General features: G+C 60.0%; 1 protein-coding gene across 4 annotated transcripts in view; it reads right to left on the bottom strand.

Annotated features, from left to right (window-relative positions):
- Kndc1 (kinase non-catalytic C-lobe domain containing 1) overlaps positions 1 to 16,252 on the bottom strand; it is a 53,124-nt gene that overhangs the window by 27,837 nt on the left and 9,035 nt on the right. For all 4 annotated transcript variants that reach the window (XM_021723411.3, XM_021723412.3, XM_040273674.2 and 1 more), the window contains exons 2-12: positions 15,997 to 16,195; positions 15,289 to 15,347; positions 10,111 to 10,257; positions 9,591 to 9,708; positions 7,891 to 8,621; positions 5,263 to 5,383; positions 4,389 to 4,460; positions 4,259 to 4,320; positions 1,150 to 1,308; positions 579 to 656; positions 190 to 283 (exon numbers count right to left, since the gene is read on the bottom strand). In XM_021723411.3, coding sequence (XP_021579086.2) covers positions 190 to 283; positions 579 to 656; positions 1,150 to 1,308; positions 4,259 to 4,320; positions 4,389 to 4,460; positions 5,263 to 5,383; positions 7,891 to 8,621; positions 9,591 to 9,708; positions 10,111 to 10,257; positions 15,289 to 15,347; positions 15,997 to 16,195 — 1,840 coding nt within the window. The remainder of the gene's footprint in view (positions 1 to 189; positions 284 to 578; positions 657 to 1,149; positions 1,309 to 4,258; positions 4,321 to 4,388; positions 4,461 to 5,262; positions 5,384 to 7,890; positions 8,622 to 9,590; positions 9,709 to 10,110; positions 10,258 to 15,288; positions 15,348 to 15,996; positions 16,196 to 16,252) is intronic.

A 16,252-nucleotide genomic window follows, 5' to 3' on the forward strand; every position in this document is an offset into this window, starting at 1 on the left:
AGGACTGGGCCCAGAGCGTGGGTGGGAGGGGTGGGCTGGCCTAGTCTGGGCAGCAGAGGGAGTCTGGAGTGGAGAGTGGGCAGGAAGGCCCGGTAGGCTGCCCTCTGTGCTCCGGACCTGGTCTGGGAGCCAGGTAGCCCCGGGGCGGGACTTCCAGGGGGCGGGACTCCCAGGAGCTGGCAGACCCACCTGGGCTGGGCTGAGGAGCAGGTGCTGCTCGGGGCTTCAGTTCCACCACAGAGAAGGTGTCTTGGAGGCTGATGGTCTCTTCCTCCTGGTGGACCTGCGCAGAGGGCATAGAAAACTCATCGGGGGTCACTGGGGGTGCAGTGTGGACACCTGCCCATGGTTCCAGTGCGAGGAACTTTCTGAGGGATGGAGAAGCCCAGCACGGAGGGCCTCTGCCCTGAGACTCAGAGCAGGGGCCACGGAGGCCTCCCTTGTGCTCCGTCAGTGAGACTGTGGAAGGATTATGGGATGGGAGACGCTGGCCAAGCCAAACTCGCGCCTTCTGGGGAGTCCAGTGCCCCTGGGGGTGCCCGCTGGGCAGGCCACCTGAGCATCGAGCGCTGTCTCACCTTGCAGGTGGACACCCGCAGGTGGGCGAGGATCTTGCTGCTGTCCATGCCTCGCTGGAGGAGGTAGCTGCCACACACCTGAGGGCGGGGAGAAGGTGGGGCGGGCCAGTGGGTGGCTCGGGCCTCAGCCCTACCACACCAGCCGTGTGCCCTGATGCTGCAGGGGGGTGGGTGAGAGCCAGGAAGACCGCAGTGAGACTCCACCTCTGGGGTCTGCCCTCCCTGTGTGCAGCTGTGAATAGAAACCGAGCAGGAGCTCCATGCCTCCCTGCCGACATGGGGGCAGGTGCCAGGGGCTGCCCTGCTCTGCTACCTCTGTGGGCCAGACTAGGAGAGGGTCTCACTGCAGAGCCTGGTGGGTCTGGCCAGGACCAGTCCCTGCACATATACAGGACAGCCGCAGCTGGTAGCCTGCAGAGCAGGAGGGACAGTAGGTAGAGGTCCAGGGCTGTGGGGCAGCCCCACTCTGACTGCCCACATGGATTTGGCCAAGGAGTGAGACTCACTCCCTTCCCTGCCCAGTGGCCTGCAGGTCCCGGGACTGTGAGCAGGGCCTGACCCTTGTGGTTACCTGAATGGCCTCAGCCACAGATGGCCGCTCAGGGGCGTGGCGCCTTGCCATGTCCAGTAGGAGGGTCTTGAGTCTGCGTGGCAAGGCCAGCTTCTGCTCACGGGGCATGCTGAACTTGGCTGCGGTCCATAGGACGGCGGCCACGCAGTACACAGAAGCCTGCAGGGCGCAAAGAGGAGGAGGGTGGCGGCTGGGCCACTGGGCCCAGCCAGGCCTGGCAGACCTGGTGTCCTAAGGGGCACTCAGGCATAGTCCTTTGGAGCCCAGGACCAGCCCGGAGCCTGGGGGTCCACCCTAGCCAGCCCCCAGGGGAGCCTCGGGGCATGGCCTGGGGGCTGCATGGCTAACACCCCCTTTCGGGTCTGGCTTTGAACACGGGAGTGTGAAGAGCTCCACTGGGACGCCCCCTCCGTCTTCACAGGTAGCCGGTGGGCAGTGTGAGGAGGCAGCTGCCCACATGGCCTCTGGACACCCGCCCAGTGGTGCAGGCCTGCAGTTAGCAGCAGACCCTGGGACAGGTGCCTGCTCCCTGTGCACAGGAGCCGCTGGGTCTGATGAGGGGCCCGCAGCCACCCCTGAGATGCTTTCCCGAGAGCTCAGGGTGGTGCCTGGTTCCCATCTAGGGGAAACGTCCAGTCTTTGGCCACTGAGTACTATGACACTAGCCGCGGATGGCTTATTGCATTTATTTATTTATTTTTTTGGTAGATGCTTTTTATCAACTTGAAGATGTTTCTTCCATTTCTGTTTTCTAGAGTTTTTTCTTCTTTTTTGTAAGCTTATGAATGGGCGTTAGACCCTGTCTGATGCTTTTTCTGCATCAACCATTACGATTGTGGGTTTTTGTTCTGTGGTGTTAGTAAGCTTGTCTGCACTGATTTTCAAGTATTGAAGCAGTCTTGGATCCTTGGAATAGAACCCCTCTGCCGAGGCGTATGACTGCTGTTTATATTGCTGCATGACATTTGCATTTGCCTTCATTCTCGTGAGAGATACTGATTTTTTTTTGGGGGGGTACTCTTGTCTAATTTGGGATCGGGGTGATACTAACTCCATAAAATGAATTGGGAAACATTTTGCTCTTCTGCTTTCTTGAAAAAATTGTGTAGAACTGGTGTTAATTATTCCTTAAACACTTGGCATCATTTTCTAGTGAAACCATCTGGCCTAGAGATATGTTCTGGTGAATTTTAAAACCATAAACTCGAAGTTCTCGATAGTTAATGGGCTGTTCGAGTGACCTGCTTCATCCTGGGTGGTGGTGGTCTGCTGTTGCAGAACTGGGCACTTTATCTGCGCCTCCGGAGTGGGTGAGGGCTGTGGGCAGCCTCCCAGGCTGTGCTTTCCACGTCTGCAGGCCATCGAGATGCCCCTGTTCTCTCTGGAGCTGGTAACTCCTGTCTTCTCCCTTTTCTTCCATCAGATTCCATTTTACTCGTAGTATTTTTTGTCTTTTTGAGTTTCTGGAGATTGAATCCAGGGCTGCTTTACCATGAGCTACATCCCCCACCTTTTTTAAAAAAGTTGCCAGGCTGCCCTTGAACTGGCAATGCTCCTGCCCCAGTCCCCTGGTGGCTGGGGTGACCGGGGTGGCCACACGTGTTCTTAGCATTTCCTGCCTTCCTCCTCCTCCTTCCATTTTCCTTTCTGCTTAAAGATTTCCATTAGCCATTCTTGCAGAGTGGACCTGCTGGCCACGAGTCCTCAGCTGCCTTCACCGGAGGCTATCTTGCCCTGTCCTCCATTTCTGAAGAGCCTGCGCTGGCCACAGGGCCCTCTGCACTCAGGCCTGGAGCCTGTGGGCCTGTGGCAGGTGCCATCTGGTTGGCTGCCCTGCACAGCAGTTGCGGTTCCTTCTCTTTTCTCTTTTGGTCTGCAGCATGCAGGGGTTGATTGTGCTGTGGTGGTGTGGATGCCTTGGACTCTATTCTGTTTGGGTATCATTAGCTTCTTGAATCTGTAGGTCTGTGCATTCTGCCATAGTTGGGAAGTTTTCATCCATGATTTCTTTGAGTACCTTTTCTGCCCCACCTGCTGTTCTCCAGGATTTTGATGACATGGCTGCTACGTCTTTTGTCATGTTCCCACAAAATCCTCAGGCTCTGGGCAGGTCTCAGTCTCTTTCCTCTTTCTTATTCACACTGGGTCATGTCTGTGGTTCTGTCTTCAGCTGCACCAGTCCTTTCCCTTGTCCTTTCCGTCCCAGGCCCATCTGCTGATCCATCTCGAGTGCGCGGGCTGCTGGGACCAAGTGCAGGCCCCAAGCATGCTGGCAGGTGCTCTGCCACTGAGCCACCCCGACAGCCCGCGGAGTCGGTTTTTGTTTTTTTTTACTTAGTTCTAAAAATGTGCACTTTGTTTTCTCTTTCATTGTTGTAACTTCCTGTTTCCATCTTGTCCTTTCTTCCAGCCTGTTGGTAACTGCTCACTGAAGCCCTGTTGGATGGCTGCTCCCACGTCCCTTGGTTACCCCTGGCGTCTGTCACCCGGCCCACACCGTCTCATTCCAGTGGGGACCCCGATCTTGTTGGAGCCTGACCTCTGGCCTTGTCTGGCTGTGGTCCCCACTGACTGTGAGGGTGACTGCCTGCTCCGGTCTCTGCTGGCCAGTGTGGTGGCACGCGCTCTGTGGTGTGGGCTGCAGAGGGGGCTCATGTCTAGACCGCCCGCTGCTTCCTCTGGCGGGAGACCAGCTCGGCCTCTTTGGCTCCAAGTGTCCACATGAGGCCCTGCCTTGCCCCTTAGGGAGCCCTGGAGCTGCCTGTCCTCTCCCTGCAGACTCGGGCGTGGAGTGACCAGCTCCGGGAGCCTCTGGAGCGCCCTCCACCTCCCGAGTGGAGGACCCGGTGCCGACTGCTGTACTTACTGTACTTCAAGTGTTAAGTACCCTGACGCTGCCCTCGGCCCTCCAGAGCCAGGGGCAGCCCGGCACACACACTCGCCTTGCCCAGGACCCCGCCCTGGCTCTGCCTGAGCCCTGGAGGAGGCCTGTGCTGGGCACTGCCCAGCTGCCTACCGGGCCAGCCAAGACACCGAAGGGGGCACCGGACCGGAAAGGGGTGTGGGCTCTGCCGGGGTGGGGAAGGTGACCGGGGGAGCTGGGCCTTACCTTCTCCGTCACCAGCCTCTCCTCTGCCACCTCGGGAGCCAGGAAGAGCGAGTTGTAAGAGCCTAGGAGAGAACACAGCTCAGGGTGTGCCCACGAGGGCTGGCCCCAGGCCCCTGGCCCGTGTGCATACCATTGGCAGGGGGCGGCCCGAAGAGCACAGCCCCGTCCTCGGCCACCAACACGTTGTCCAGGCACAGGCAGGCTGCAACAGAATGCAGGTCAGGAGACGGTGCTGCTCTACCTGAGCCTCTTCCTGCCACAGAGGTCCTGGGCCACCTCTTCCACCCCCAGGCAGAAGGGCCTCAGGCAGACACTGCTGTAGTGCCCTCATCAAGCTGGGGATGAAAAGGGCAGGACCCAGAGGAGTGGGCTGTGGTCCACGCTGTGCACTGACCGAGGAGGCTGACCTGGGAGGCTGGATCTCAAGGCCCCAGACACACTGGGCAAGTGGTCTGCCCCAGAGCTGCACCCAGCCCTTCTATTCTTACTCTACAGACAGGGTCTGGCTAAGCTGCCCAGGCTAGCCTGGAACTTGGGGTCCTCCTGCCTCTGCCTCCCGAGTGGCTGGGATGACAAGAGAGGCCACCGTGCCCAACCCTCCATCTCGTCTAGACACCATTCTTGTCACGGCCTCAAGAGCTTTGAGAACACAGATGACCACCCATCTTTCCTAGGGACCAGCAGGGTCCAGCTTGGGAGGCCACACGCAGTGCAAAACACTGCCCCACCCTAGCTCATCTGTGGACAGTGCCCCCTTCCCTAGCTCACAGCATGGACACTGCTCCCAGTCCTGGTCACAGCATGGACACTATCCTCTGTCCTTGATAACAGTATGGATACTGCTGCCCCCAGCTCATAGAGTGGACACTTCTACTGCCCCCTGTTCTGGTCACTGTTTGGACACTATTCCCCCAGCTCAGAGCGTGGACACTGCTCCGCATCCCGGTCACAGGGTGGACACTCCCGCCCCAGCCTTTCTTCAGCTGTCCCGGGCCCCAGGTCACCTGGGTGCTGGCTGTGGGTCTGCAGGGCTCGGAGGCAGGCGAGGCACAGGGCCCACAGCTCATACTCCCGGAAGGGCCGGCCCAGCTGGCTCAGGAGGTCTTGCAGGGACAGGGTCTTGCTCTGTGGGGGCAGAGTTGTCCTGTGAGGCCGCCTCCACCCCACGCACAGCGCCCGCGAGAGAGCCGGAGTGGCCAGGGGCCGCCGGGCGATCCCGATGCTGCCTCTGGGCACACCTGGACGCTGGGTGGGGCAGGGTGCAGTGGGCACGTCCATGTGACGGTCCCTGCACTGTCCGTGGGCGGGGGAGAGGACGTGGTGGCGACATGTGGACCTGGAGGATGGACTCCGTGCCTCCTGCACAGGCACTGGCTGGGGCCCTGCTCAGAGCCCAGATGGACTGGCGGGCAGGTGGCTGGTGGTGGGGGGTGAGTGGTAGGGCTGGGCGCGGGGCGGGTGGCAGGTGGCTGTGCTGTGCAGTGGTCTGGGCTGTTGGCTGGCCCAGGCAGGTCTTCAGGCCCGAGTGTTTCACACAGGAGCTCCTGCATTCCGGTGCTTCCTCCACGTGTGAGCTGGGCCGGCACCGCCCGCCTGGGTGTCGGAAGTCTGGGGACCCTGTGCCCAGCCCCTGGTACCCCTGAGGGCTGAGCCACATGTGGCCTCAGTGCCTCGGCTCCTCCCTGCCCACGGCCGTGTGGGCCTCTCTTGACCCGTGGCCTGCTTGCTGGGGCTGGAACTGGGGAGGCCTGACTGAGAGGCCGCCCCCCACCCTGGGGGCCAGGGGGCCTGACCCTGGGCCCAGCTCTGTCTGATGGCTCGGCAGGAGCTGCACTCGCTGGTCAGTGCTACCCTGTGCCCGGCCGGAGACCTCGGCCCAGCCACTCCACATGCTGCCCTCTGACGGGCAGCTCTGCCACCGGCCGTGACGCGGTCTGGAAGGTGGGCATGACGAGGCCCTGTCTGTGGGGTGTCCTGCCCCGGGAGGTGCTGGGGCCGCGGGGGCCACCGTGGGAGCTGGCTGAGCCTGGGTGGCGCCAGGCCCCAGCAGGCAGGCTCCGTGCCATGGCTGCGTGCTCCCCTGGGCTGTCCTTCCCCGCCGTGGGGACAGGAAGGACCATGTGACCACAGTTGCCCACCCCTGCTCCCTTGGGCCACAGAGCCTGGTGGAAAAGGGGCTGTGGCCGTCACCTTGTCCTCGAGCCTGGGTGCTGCCCAGTGGACGGGCCTGTTTGTGCCCTGGCTCAGGGGTTCTCGCCCTGAGGGGCGCCAGGCCTGGGGACATGGACCTCAGGAGGCTGAGCAGCCAGCAGGAGCTCTGTGCTGAGCTGTGGGTCTGAGACCCCCAGGGGCAGGCATTTTGTCCCCACCGCCAGGTGTGAGAGGGTGGGATGGAGTCCGCCCTGTGTCTGGCAGAGGGCTGGGGAGGTGCAGAGACACTGTCACGGGGGGGGGGGGGGAGCCACAATCCCTGTGGCTTCAGAGGGGAAGAGAGACCAGAGACACACCCTCCCTGCCTCTCCATGTGATGCCCTGTGAGCAAGAAGCCTCCATCAGATGTGGCTCTCAACCTGAGCCTCCAGAGCAGTGAGCTAAATAAGCCCCTTTTCTTCTTCTTCTTCCTTTTGTGCACTGGGGATTGAATACAGGGCCCCCAGCATGCTAGGCAGGCTTTGGGCTACATCCACAGTGCCCCTCCCTCATCCCTGCTTTATTTCAAACTTATGTTGAGACAGGGTCTTTCTTAGTTTCTCAGGTCAGCCTTGAATTTGTGATCCTCCTGTTTCAGTCTCCTGAGTTGCTGGAATTACAGGTGTTAGGCCAAGTTAAACCTTTTTTTTTTTTTTTAAATCAAGTGGCCTGTTTCAGGTATTTTGTTATAGTAACAAGAAACTGACAAATATGAAAAATTAATGATATACTTGCTAGTTCCAACTAGCTCAGGTGTCCCTGACTGAATAGAAGGGCCAAAAACGTAGGCTACTCTGATGGTCTCTGGCAATGCTGAAAACTACACAAATCTCCCAAATGGTTGGTTCCAAGCAGAACCCTCTGTCCCTCACAAGGAGGGGTCCATGCCAGGGGACCTGTCTTGCCTGAGGACCCTGTCCTTCTTGGGGGAACCCCTCTGGCTGGGGTACACTGTCCTGTCTGAGGCCCCAGCCTGGCAGGCCCCATCTTGGTGTGATGCAGAATCCTGGAATTGACCAGAATGCTGATCAGGCTCAGCTCTTGCCAGCACCTTCTGGCGCCAGGATGGACGGCGAGCAATCTCAGCCCAGTTTTGGTTTCTAACCTTTAAAGCAATCATAAGAGCAGGACAGGGAAGGCCCTGAGATGAGAACTGGGGAAACAGCCCCCAACCCCCAGCTGCCAGCCTCAGTCTTTTGCAAGAATCCAGCCCCAGGATGTGCTGATCGGTGGGTACGTGGGTCTGGCGGGGCTGGAGGCTGCTTCCTGGCCACTCAGGGATGAACACCCACCTCCAAAGACCCTGGGAGGGGCTCTGGCTTGAGGCGGCACCCAGGGTGATGGAGCCTGGCAGCCCCCACCCCAGCACGTTCACAGCTTCCTTCAAAAACAGGCAGCTCCAGGCCCGAGCCGTCCCCACCCACCCCACCTGGCCCACCCACCTGCTCTGTGGCTGCCTTTTCCGGCTGCCCGGCGCCTCCTGGAGTCCCCTCGTCGTCCCCTGGAGTCTGGGCTTCGCGGCCTGCATTTCCGGGCACTATGGGACAGGCTCGGGGGCCTTCCTCCGCAGGTTCCTGGCCAGGGAGTGGGGTCTCTGGTTGCCCCGAGGCCCCTAGCCCCCTGTCCACTGTGAGGCCTGCACCCGGTGCGCCTTCCAGCTGCAGCCCGGGGTCCTGCTCGGGCCACAGTCTGCTCTGGGGCTGTGCCTTGAAGCTGGGGAGGCCATTTTTCCCTTCCAGAAAGACCTTGGGGTCCGGGGGGAAGAGTTCAGAGACGCTCAGAGGGTTCCTGGGGCTGCTCAGTGAGAAGCAGAGGGCACTGGCCTCGGGGCCCTTCGGCAGCAGCCTGGGGAACGTCTGCACTTTCCTCAGGCTCCGCCTGAGGAGTCCTTTGTCCAGCTCGTGGAGGGGCCATTGGCTGTCCAGGACGAGGCTGGCCAGTCCTTCCCGGCCAGGGCTCTCTCCATTCTTCCTGGGGGCTGACAGCAGTGGCCTGGTGGGTGGGGGTCTGGGGCCCCGGCTGGCCTCCTGCTCTGGGTCTTCATGTGTGCTGGGCTGGGGCGGGCTCTCCGGCGTGGGCAGGGCCTCTGGGCCAGTGCTCAAGTCCCCAGGAGGCCTCCTGGGGCCCGAGCTTCTGGAGGCAGGTCTTCCCTTCCAAGTGTTCTCCCCGACGTCTGCAGGAGGTGGTCACCACGGAGCGGCTGTGACTGCCGGTGGCCACCACGGCGACCGCGCCCCCACACAGGTCTCACAGGTGGGGACTCCCGTCCTGTGCCCCCGACCCCCCCCCTCAGGGCAGAGCCCAGAGGCCTCCCGGGGTCACCCAGGGCCTCCCTGGCCCTGCCAAGCAGAGCGTCCCTGGCTGGCCCAGCCTGTCCAAGCCTCCCGTCCCCAGCTCCTCCTTGTTCCATGACGAGTGCACAGTCACCCTGACCAGGACAGGACATAACCCGGGGCAGTCCTCCATGCATCTGGCCCTGTGGGACTCCGCGGCCTACTTCAGTGGCACCCCTCCCGTGGCGGTTCTGCACCTCAGAACCCACCCTCCCTGCTGTGGGAGCAAGGCCGGTGGCCACTCTCAGCAGGGAGGACCCCCAGCCACCGGGCCCTGCACACCCCTTTCTCAAGTCCCTGAGGCTCCCCAGACACAGCAGCAGGTGTCTGCAGACCCTGTGGTGTGGGCGTGGGGCGTGTGGGACCCAAGGCTTCCCTTCTGCAGGGCAGTTTGGGACAGGCAGAGGTTGACAGTACCAGCTTCGGTGGCTTCTGAGTGTGAGCCCAGTGCTCAGCTCTCCCTGCAAGTCTTGCTCAGGTCACTGGATGAGTGTGCACAGGCCAGTGTGGCACACGTGGCACATGATGCAGACATGCAGATGCATTTGCACGCTTGTGTAGAGTGTGAATAGACTTGTGGATCTGCACGCATGTGAGCGTGGCTGTGTTTGTGGGGTGCACACAGCTCTCCTTGAGCACACATGCATGTGACAATGTGATGTGGTGGGTGTTGGTAGGGGTGTTGGTATGAGCAAGTGTGAGTGTGCCTGCATCTTAATGTGTGTGCACATTCGATGCACACTGCATGCCTACATGTGCATGTGTGTGCATGTGTGCAGGCAGGTACGTGTGTGGAGGCGTGTGCTTACCCTGGAACGCTCCAAAGGACTCAATGGAGAGCACCCTCCTCCCGACGGCTGAGAGGCTCCGGCATAGGCGGCAGGAGGACCCGGGTGGCACCTTCTCCTCGCACAGTGCTATGATGCTCTGTGGACATGCGCGTGCCGCCCAGTGAGGCTGGTCTCTCAGCGGAGAGGCTGCCCTCCTGAGACAAAGCTCCAAGGTGGCCCGTTCCCAGCTGCCCACTTGCCCACCACATGCACCTTTCGTGTAAAAAGGCAAGGTGTCCTGGGTGGCAGAGAAGGGGATTCTGTTTTCCCACGGTAACTGTAAGGCAAACCCTTCACTGCAAACATGCACACTAAGAGTCGGGCCCTTCTTTTAGCACAATGCAGAGCCATCTAATTATGGATGAGGGACCCTGAAGAGGCTTCTGGGGTCTGTGTGTGTGTGTGTGTGTGTGTGTGTGCTGGGTGTGCAGCATTAGACGTGTGGCGGGCTGGGCAGGGATCAGCTGTGGGCATCGGCAGGCAGACGCTGCGGACTTACCTCCAGGTCAGGCCGGTCCCTGGGGTCCTCTGCCTGCATCTGGCTCAGCAGCGCCTCCAGGTCTGGGCTCAGCCTGGGTTCCAGCTCGGACTCCGCCACGTACTCCAGGGCAGCCTTCAGTGTGGCCCCCAGAGAGTAGATGTGAGCCTGCGGCAGCAAGGAGCCATTATTTCCGGCTCTGCCCATGGGCACCCTCTGCTGTGCTCAGGACTCGGGGCACCTGTCAGTCCGGCAGGGCCCTGCCCACTGAGGCCACTGCTCCTGGAGGAAGCAGCAGCAGCCACGCCGCTCCAGGGTCCCAGAGGCCCCACCAGCCCCTCTGCACCCCTGTCCAGTCCAGCCACAGTGGCCCTGTGGTGCAGACTCAGGCCCCGATGCTGCCCGACCTAGGCACTCTTCAACAACAGCAGGGAAAATGCCGGTTTGCTTTTTGTTTGAAAGTGGGGGCTTTCCTAACTGTGCGCCTGAGAGTGGGCCCTCCACGTGGTCCACACCAGGACACCAACCATGCCAAAGGCCGGCCCCAGTCCTGGTGGGGCTGACAGCGGCCTGCTGTCCCCTGTGCCACGCGATGCCCATTGGGCCTTGGGCACTTGAAGAACAAACCAGAATGGCTGGGACTGTGCTGTGACTGCAGTGGCTTCTTATATTAATTTGGGGAGATCAATTTTTTTGCAGAATAATTTCTCTATTGCCGAGCTGTGGCCTATCTTTTTTGTTAGTTTTCTCTTTAACCAACAGGTGACTGGACACTCCATTTTCTCCATTGCTGGGAGGGACCCAGGGCCTCCACGTGATACTCCATGCCCGAGTGTGGGCTCTCTGCCTCTGGCTTGCTTTCTGTTGGCACCCTGGTTTCTGTGGGCTTTGTGGCTATTATTATGGGACATATCAGCTTCATTTCTAGCTGGTGATTGCCAAAGAGGGTGCCACTGGCTTGGGCACGTGTCTTGTTTCGGCTGGCCTCTGACATTCTCTGTTCTTCTGGGGTCTAGGTCCACAGATGTATTGACAGACAAGGTAATTCTGCCCCGTCCAAGATGCACCCTGCACAGGGTCCATGTCTCTGCAGTGTCCTGAGTCTGTCCTGTCTCCTCATGCTCACACCAGGACCATAACCACCCCACCCTGGCAGAGGGATAATGGCCTGGTCTCTGCTCACATGCTGTGAGGCCTTGGCCAAACCACAGACCCTCTCTGAACCTCAGGGGATCCTGAGTGTCGTCCTTCACAATGACAGGGGCAGTGGTGAGCACAGGGTCTGAGAATGGCTAGAGAGGACATAGGCAAGAGAGGGAGGCCATAGCCCTGCCCTCTACCACCTTCCACCTTGTCTGTCTCACAAGCCCCTAGGCCTCTTGGCAGTGTCCACTCAGATCCACACAGCTTCTCTGTGCCCGCACTTGCTGAGCACAGGCCCCGGCCGCTGGCTGGACCCCTGGACCCACAGGGCCAGAGCCCAGCAAGCTCAACTCGTGGGGTCTCCTGAGCAAGGACTAAGGTGTTCGGTGTGTCCGCGGGTTCAAAGAGCCCAGGGCCAGTCTCAGAGGTGGAGGGGCAGCTGCATGGGCCTGGAGTATAGGATGGGCTGGGGGAGGTAAGGGTTGGGGGAGGTTGTTCTTGAGGCTGGAGTGACAGGGAGGCGTGTGCGTGTGTGTGTGTGTGTGTGTGTGTGTGTGTGTGTTGGGGGCAGGCCAGCAGGGAGGGTGAGCTGGCCATGGGCACCTGCTCCTGGCATGGTGTGCACCTGAACGGGGCGAGGGCTGTCCAGGTGGAGGTGCATCTGAGCCCTGCGCTCCTGAGGCCACGTGCAGCACTTAGGTCATCCAGGGGTCCTGCAGCTCCTGGCTGAGGGGCCCCAGAGCCAAATTCATCTGGGACCGATCAGAGGTCTCCGGGCACCTCAGGCTGGCTGGGATGATGGGTCCCATGTCCACGTGGGAACAGGCTTGGTGCACCTGAAGGGCCTTTCCACAGGGCCAGGTAGGAGGGACCCAGGCTGCTCTGTGGGTAGAAGAATGGGACCATGATGGTTACCTGGGAACTTAGGGACTCAAACAGAAGCTCCTTGTCATTCGACAATCCTGAGGTGAGGACCTGGGGCCCTTCCTCTGTTCCCCACCCACCAGCTTCCTGGGTGCTCCCTGGTTAAAAACACATGGAGCCCTCCTGCCCCACACTGTCCTCCTGGAGAGCTTCCTGTGAGCTGGGTGGCTCTGGCCAGCGGGGGGGGGGGGCATCAGTGCCTCTGCAGACTCGGGAGCTCAGCATCCTCTAGGGAGAGAGCCATGTCTGCCCACAGCAGAGCCTGGATCTCAGTGCCCTCACCTCGATAGCCAGTGGGGTGAGCGGGCAATAAGTTAAAACAAACCAGTGCTACAGAAGATCCAGACCCAGCCCGACGCGGGGGCTGGGGTCACATCACAGGAAGCTGCGTCCTGCCCAGGGAGCATGAACCTCCCAGCAAAGAAAACCACAAACAACCACAGCGCACAGCCTCTGCAGCCACAGGGCGTCCGAGTTAGGAGTTGGAAACAGAAAGAAAGGCCTAGTGCCTTCAGGAAGAGGAGAGGCCTGCTGGGCCTGAATGCTCACCAGTGACCGCATGCTCACGACAGGAGTCGCCTGGCTAGCCCTGCTGAGTCCACCCTGGGAAGCAGAACAGCACAGAGAGGCTGCTCTTAGCTCTGTGTGGCCTGGAGCCCCTGAGGGATGGCGGGTCCCAAGTGTGGAGACCCACGCTCTGGCTGTGTGGATGCTGCTTACAGGGATATGCAGTTGAGAGAATCATGGGGCTGTGTGCTCAGGGTATCATTTTTCTGTACACATATCTCAATGAAAAGTAAGAAAAGCTCAACCCATTCACAAGGCTGACTGACTCATGGGCTAAAGAAGGAGTCTTGGTGGAAATAACTGCTATGTGGCAAAGCTCACAGGATGCAGCAAAACTCGTTGAGGGAAATTCACAGCCTTGTGTTGTCCACACGGATGTTGCGGAGAGGAACTGAAAATGGGTGAGCAGGGTCCAGGTTAGAAAAGGAACAGACCCCAAACTCAAAACAAGTAAAGGGAGACAGAGTGATCCACATACAAGAGTGTGCAGACCCTGAACAGACCAGAAAGCAATGCCGTGCGGCCGACAGGAGGGGGACGTGCAGGTGCAGACTGGCGCTCTGGGGCCAGGTGGCAGCCTGAGGACCCCTGGCTACAGGAGGGTATCACTTGCAGCCAACCCTTCTACCTGAGCCCACTGTCATCTGCTGAAATTGGCCAGAAAGCCCACTCAGAAGAGCACAGACCAGGTTAGTCCTGGGGCTGTTAATAATCGACTGTGACAATGAACATTTCTGCCGGGAGACAGCGAGCTTTGCTGGGCTGTCAAGGACACATCATCCCATTCTTAGGCAGGCAGGGAAAACAGGGCTGCACAGACAGGCCTCGGGCCCTCCCGGGGCCCACAGAGCGTGCAGGGGGTTCACAGAGCACACTCCTGAGCCCAGCTCCACTGCAGGTAGGAGGGAGGACACCCGGCCAGCTGCCTTTTCCTGGGTGGGAAAGAGCAATTTAATACCAGGAAGTAAACAGGTAAAGTCAATCTTTTTTTTTTTTTGTACTGAGGATTGAACTCAGGGGCACTCGACCACTGAGCCACATCCCCAGCCCTATTCTGTATTTTATTTAGCATCTCACTGAGTTGCTTAGGGCAATGCTGAATGAATTGCTGAGGTTGGCCTTGAACTTGCAGTCCTCCTGCCTCAGCTGCCGGGCTCTGGGATCACAGGAGTGCGCCCCTGTGCCTGGCTGGTAAAGTCAATCTGGAGGACAGCGAAGGAACGCCTCACAGAGGCGCGACGGCACTGGTGATCAACGTGATCGGTGCAGCGGGCCCGTGTCTTCGGGGAGGGTGGGGCGCAGTGTTGGGGCGCACAGGGCAGTCCTTCCCCAGACAGGACGAACCCGCTCTGTGCCTCCACCTGGCTCAACACCGTTCCTCACAGCACAGAGTGCCCAAGGAAGGCAGCCCCCAGGGAGTAACCCTGCTGGTTAGGTGGGTGATGTGAGCAGTGAAAGAGAAGAGCTGAGGAGTCTGTCCACCACCAGAAACAACACAAGAGTTTGCAGATGGGTGGATTCAAAGCTGGGACTGTACAGCGACCTGTCCTTCTGTAGACTAGCAACAAGCAGGAGAAACTGCTACTAAAACACCACGCCCACGCCAGCGGAGCGGAGTCCAAAGTCCCCCTGGGATAAAGTGCGGGAGCAGCACCACTCTGCAGGCACAGCCCTCCTGGCACAGGGCTTGCTGAGCACTGGGGATCTAGAGGCCAGTTCTGGCGCAGGGATGGACCTGGGGCGCCACAGGACGGAGTCTGCTCCCGTGGCAGGGGCCGGTCCACTGACTGCACTGGCAAGTTGCCTGGGATTCGGAAGGAGGAGAGGGGTCCCTGTGTCACACTGGGAAAGAGTGGACGGACTGCTTAGTCTGACTTAGTCACTTAGTGGTGTGCACTTTGGGCAGTGCGTGGCCTGGTACACCGTGAAATGCACAGATTTTGTTTATTAATTGTAGTTGAATAAAAAGCAACAACAGCCTCAGGTAGATTATGTGTGAAGAGGGGCTGGGGTTGTGGCTCAGCGGTACAGTGCTTGCCTAGCCTGTGGGAGGCACTGGGTTCGATTCTCAGCACCACACATAAATAAATGAATAGAATAAAAGCCCATAAACATCTAAAAAATATTGAAAAAGAAAAGATCACGTGTGAAGAACAAAGCTCTGCAGCTCTTGGTGGGAAACATCAGCGAATACCTGCTGGGCCATGGGGTAGAAGCCCTTGGGAGACACATGCTGCAGCAGCGAGGGAGGATGCTTTGCCTGCTGGCCACTTCCCTGCCAGCCCCCCTCTCCCCTTTCCTATCTCCACCTGCAGGGACGTCCCCAGAGGCCACTTGATATGCTCTCAGCAGGAAATGAAATCACAGTCAGGACAAATGGCCCAAGGCCACCCCTCCACACACACTGTCCTCAAGGTTGAAGATGGAGCCCAAAGGCAGCTCCCCTGGGGTCAGCGGGTGCACTCAGGGGCCAGTCTGGAGCCCACTGTAGTGGCCAAGGTGGCCAGGTAACCCCAAAGGTGGCAGGAGCTCGGGGCTCAGTGGGTGGCCCTCCTGAAGCCGTACCTCAAAGGTGTTCCCGGTCAGGTCGAACTCTGGGGGGACAAAGGCACCCTCGGGGTCATCTGGGGAGGAAAAGAAAAGGCGTTGACTCATCACCTGTGAAGGAGCAGGCGGACACCCAATGGCCAGACCCAGCCAGGAGCCTCCGGGCAGTCAGGAGGGCCGCTGGTGCCGGGGTCACGTCCTCCTCTCCACCCACCCCACTGGAGGGTGGTCCAGGCGTTGGGAGAAGCAGTGGTTAAAGAGGACCCTAACCATACTCCAGGGGAAGGAGACAGGGCTCTGTCCCTCTTCCTGAAGGAGCAGAAGTGGCCCAGCAGCTCTGCTCTCCCTGCAACAGTGCAGGGCAACCCGCCCACCTGAGCCAGGTAGCTCATGGACAGGTCCCCTGTGTCCTGTGGCCACTCCCCCCGGCCAATAGGGAGAGGAGGCGCTGGGGTCCCCCCTTGGAGCAGGGCCCCTTGGGGGCTATGGCGGGTGAGTCAGGCTGGCACGGCCCCTACTGGGCTCTCTGGGGGCACGTGTGTCAGCCTGGGGCAGCGGGAGTCCACCAGCCACCCAAGTCCCCTGTGCCTTTCACCCTCTGTGGTACCTCAGGCGGCAAAGGACCCTGGTCTCTGGGTCTGCGCTCCATCCACCTGGCTGTTGGCTCACCCCAAGAGGGTGCCTCTGCCCCGCCATGCCCACCCAGCAGCCTGCCCTGGGCCTCACCGCTGAGCTGCTCCATGAAGCACACGTTCCCACTGGTGTTGAAGGCCAGCGTGTCGGGCGTGATGCACAGAGTCTGGAAGATGGCCGCGTGGGCGACGCTCCGCATGGACAGGCTGCACTCCAGGCACACAGCCCAGGCCTCCTGCTCACTGAGACCGCTGTCCCGCAGGGAGAGGATGTCAGCCAGGGACACGTTCTCCTGCCAAGACAGGCCTCAGTGAGCCCACAGAGGAGCTGCCCCAGGCAGGCCACACGG

Source organism: Ictidomys tridecemlineatus, chromosome 1 (assembly GCF_052094955.1).
Source record: "Ictidomys tridecemlineatus isolate mIctTri1 chromosome 1, mIctTri1.hap1, whole genome shotgun sequence".
NCBI lineage: Eukaryota > Metazoa > Chordata > Mammalia > Rodentia > Sciuridae > Ictidomys > Ictidomys tridecemlineatus.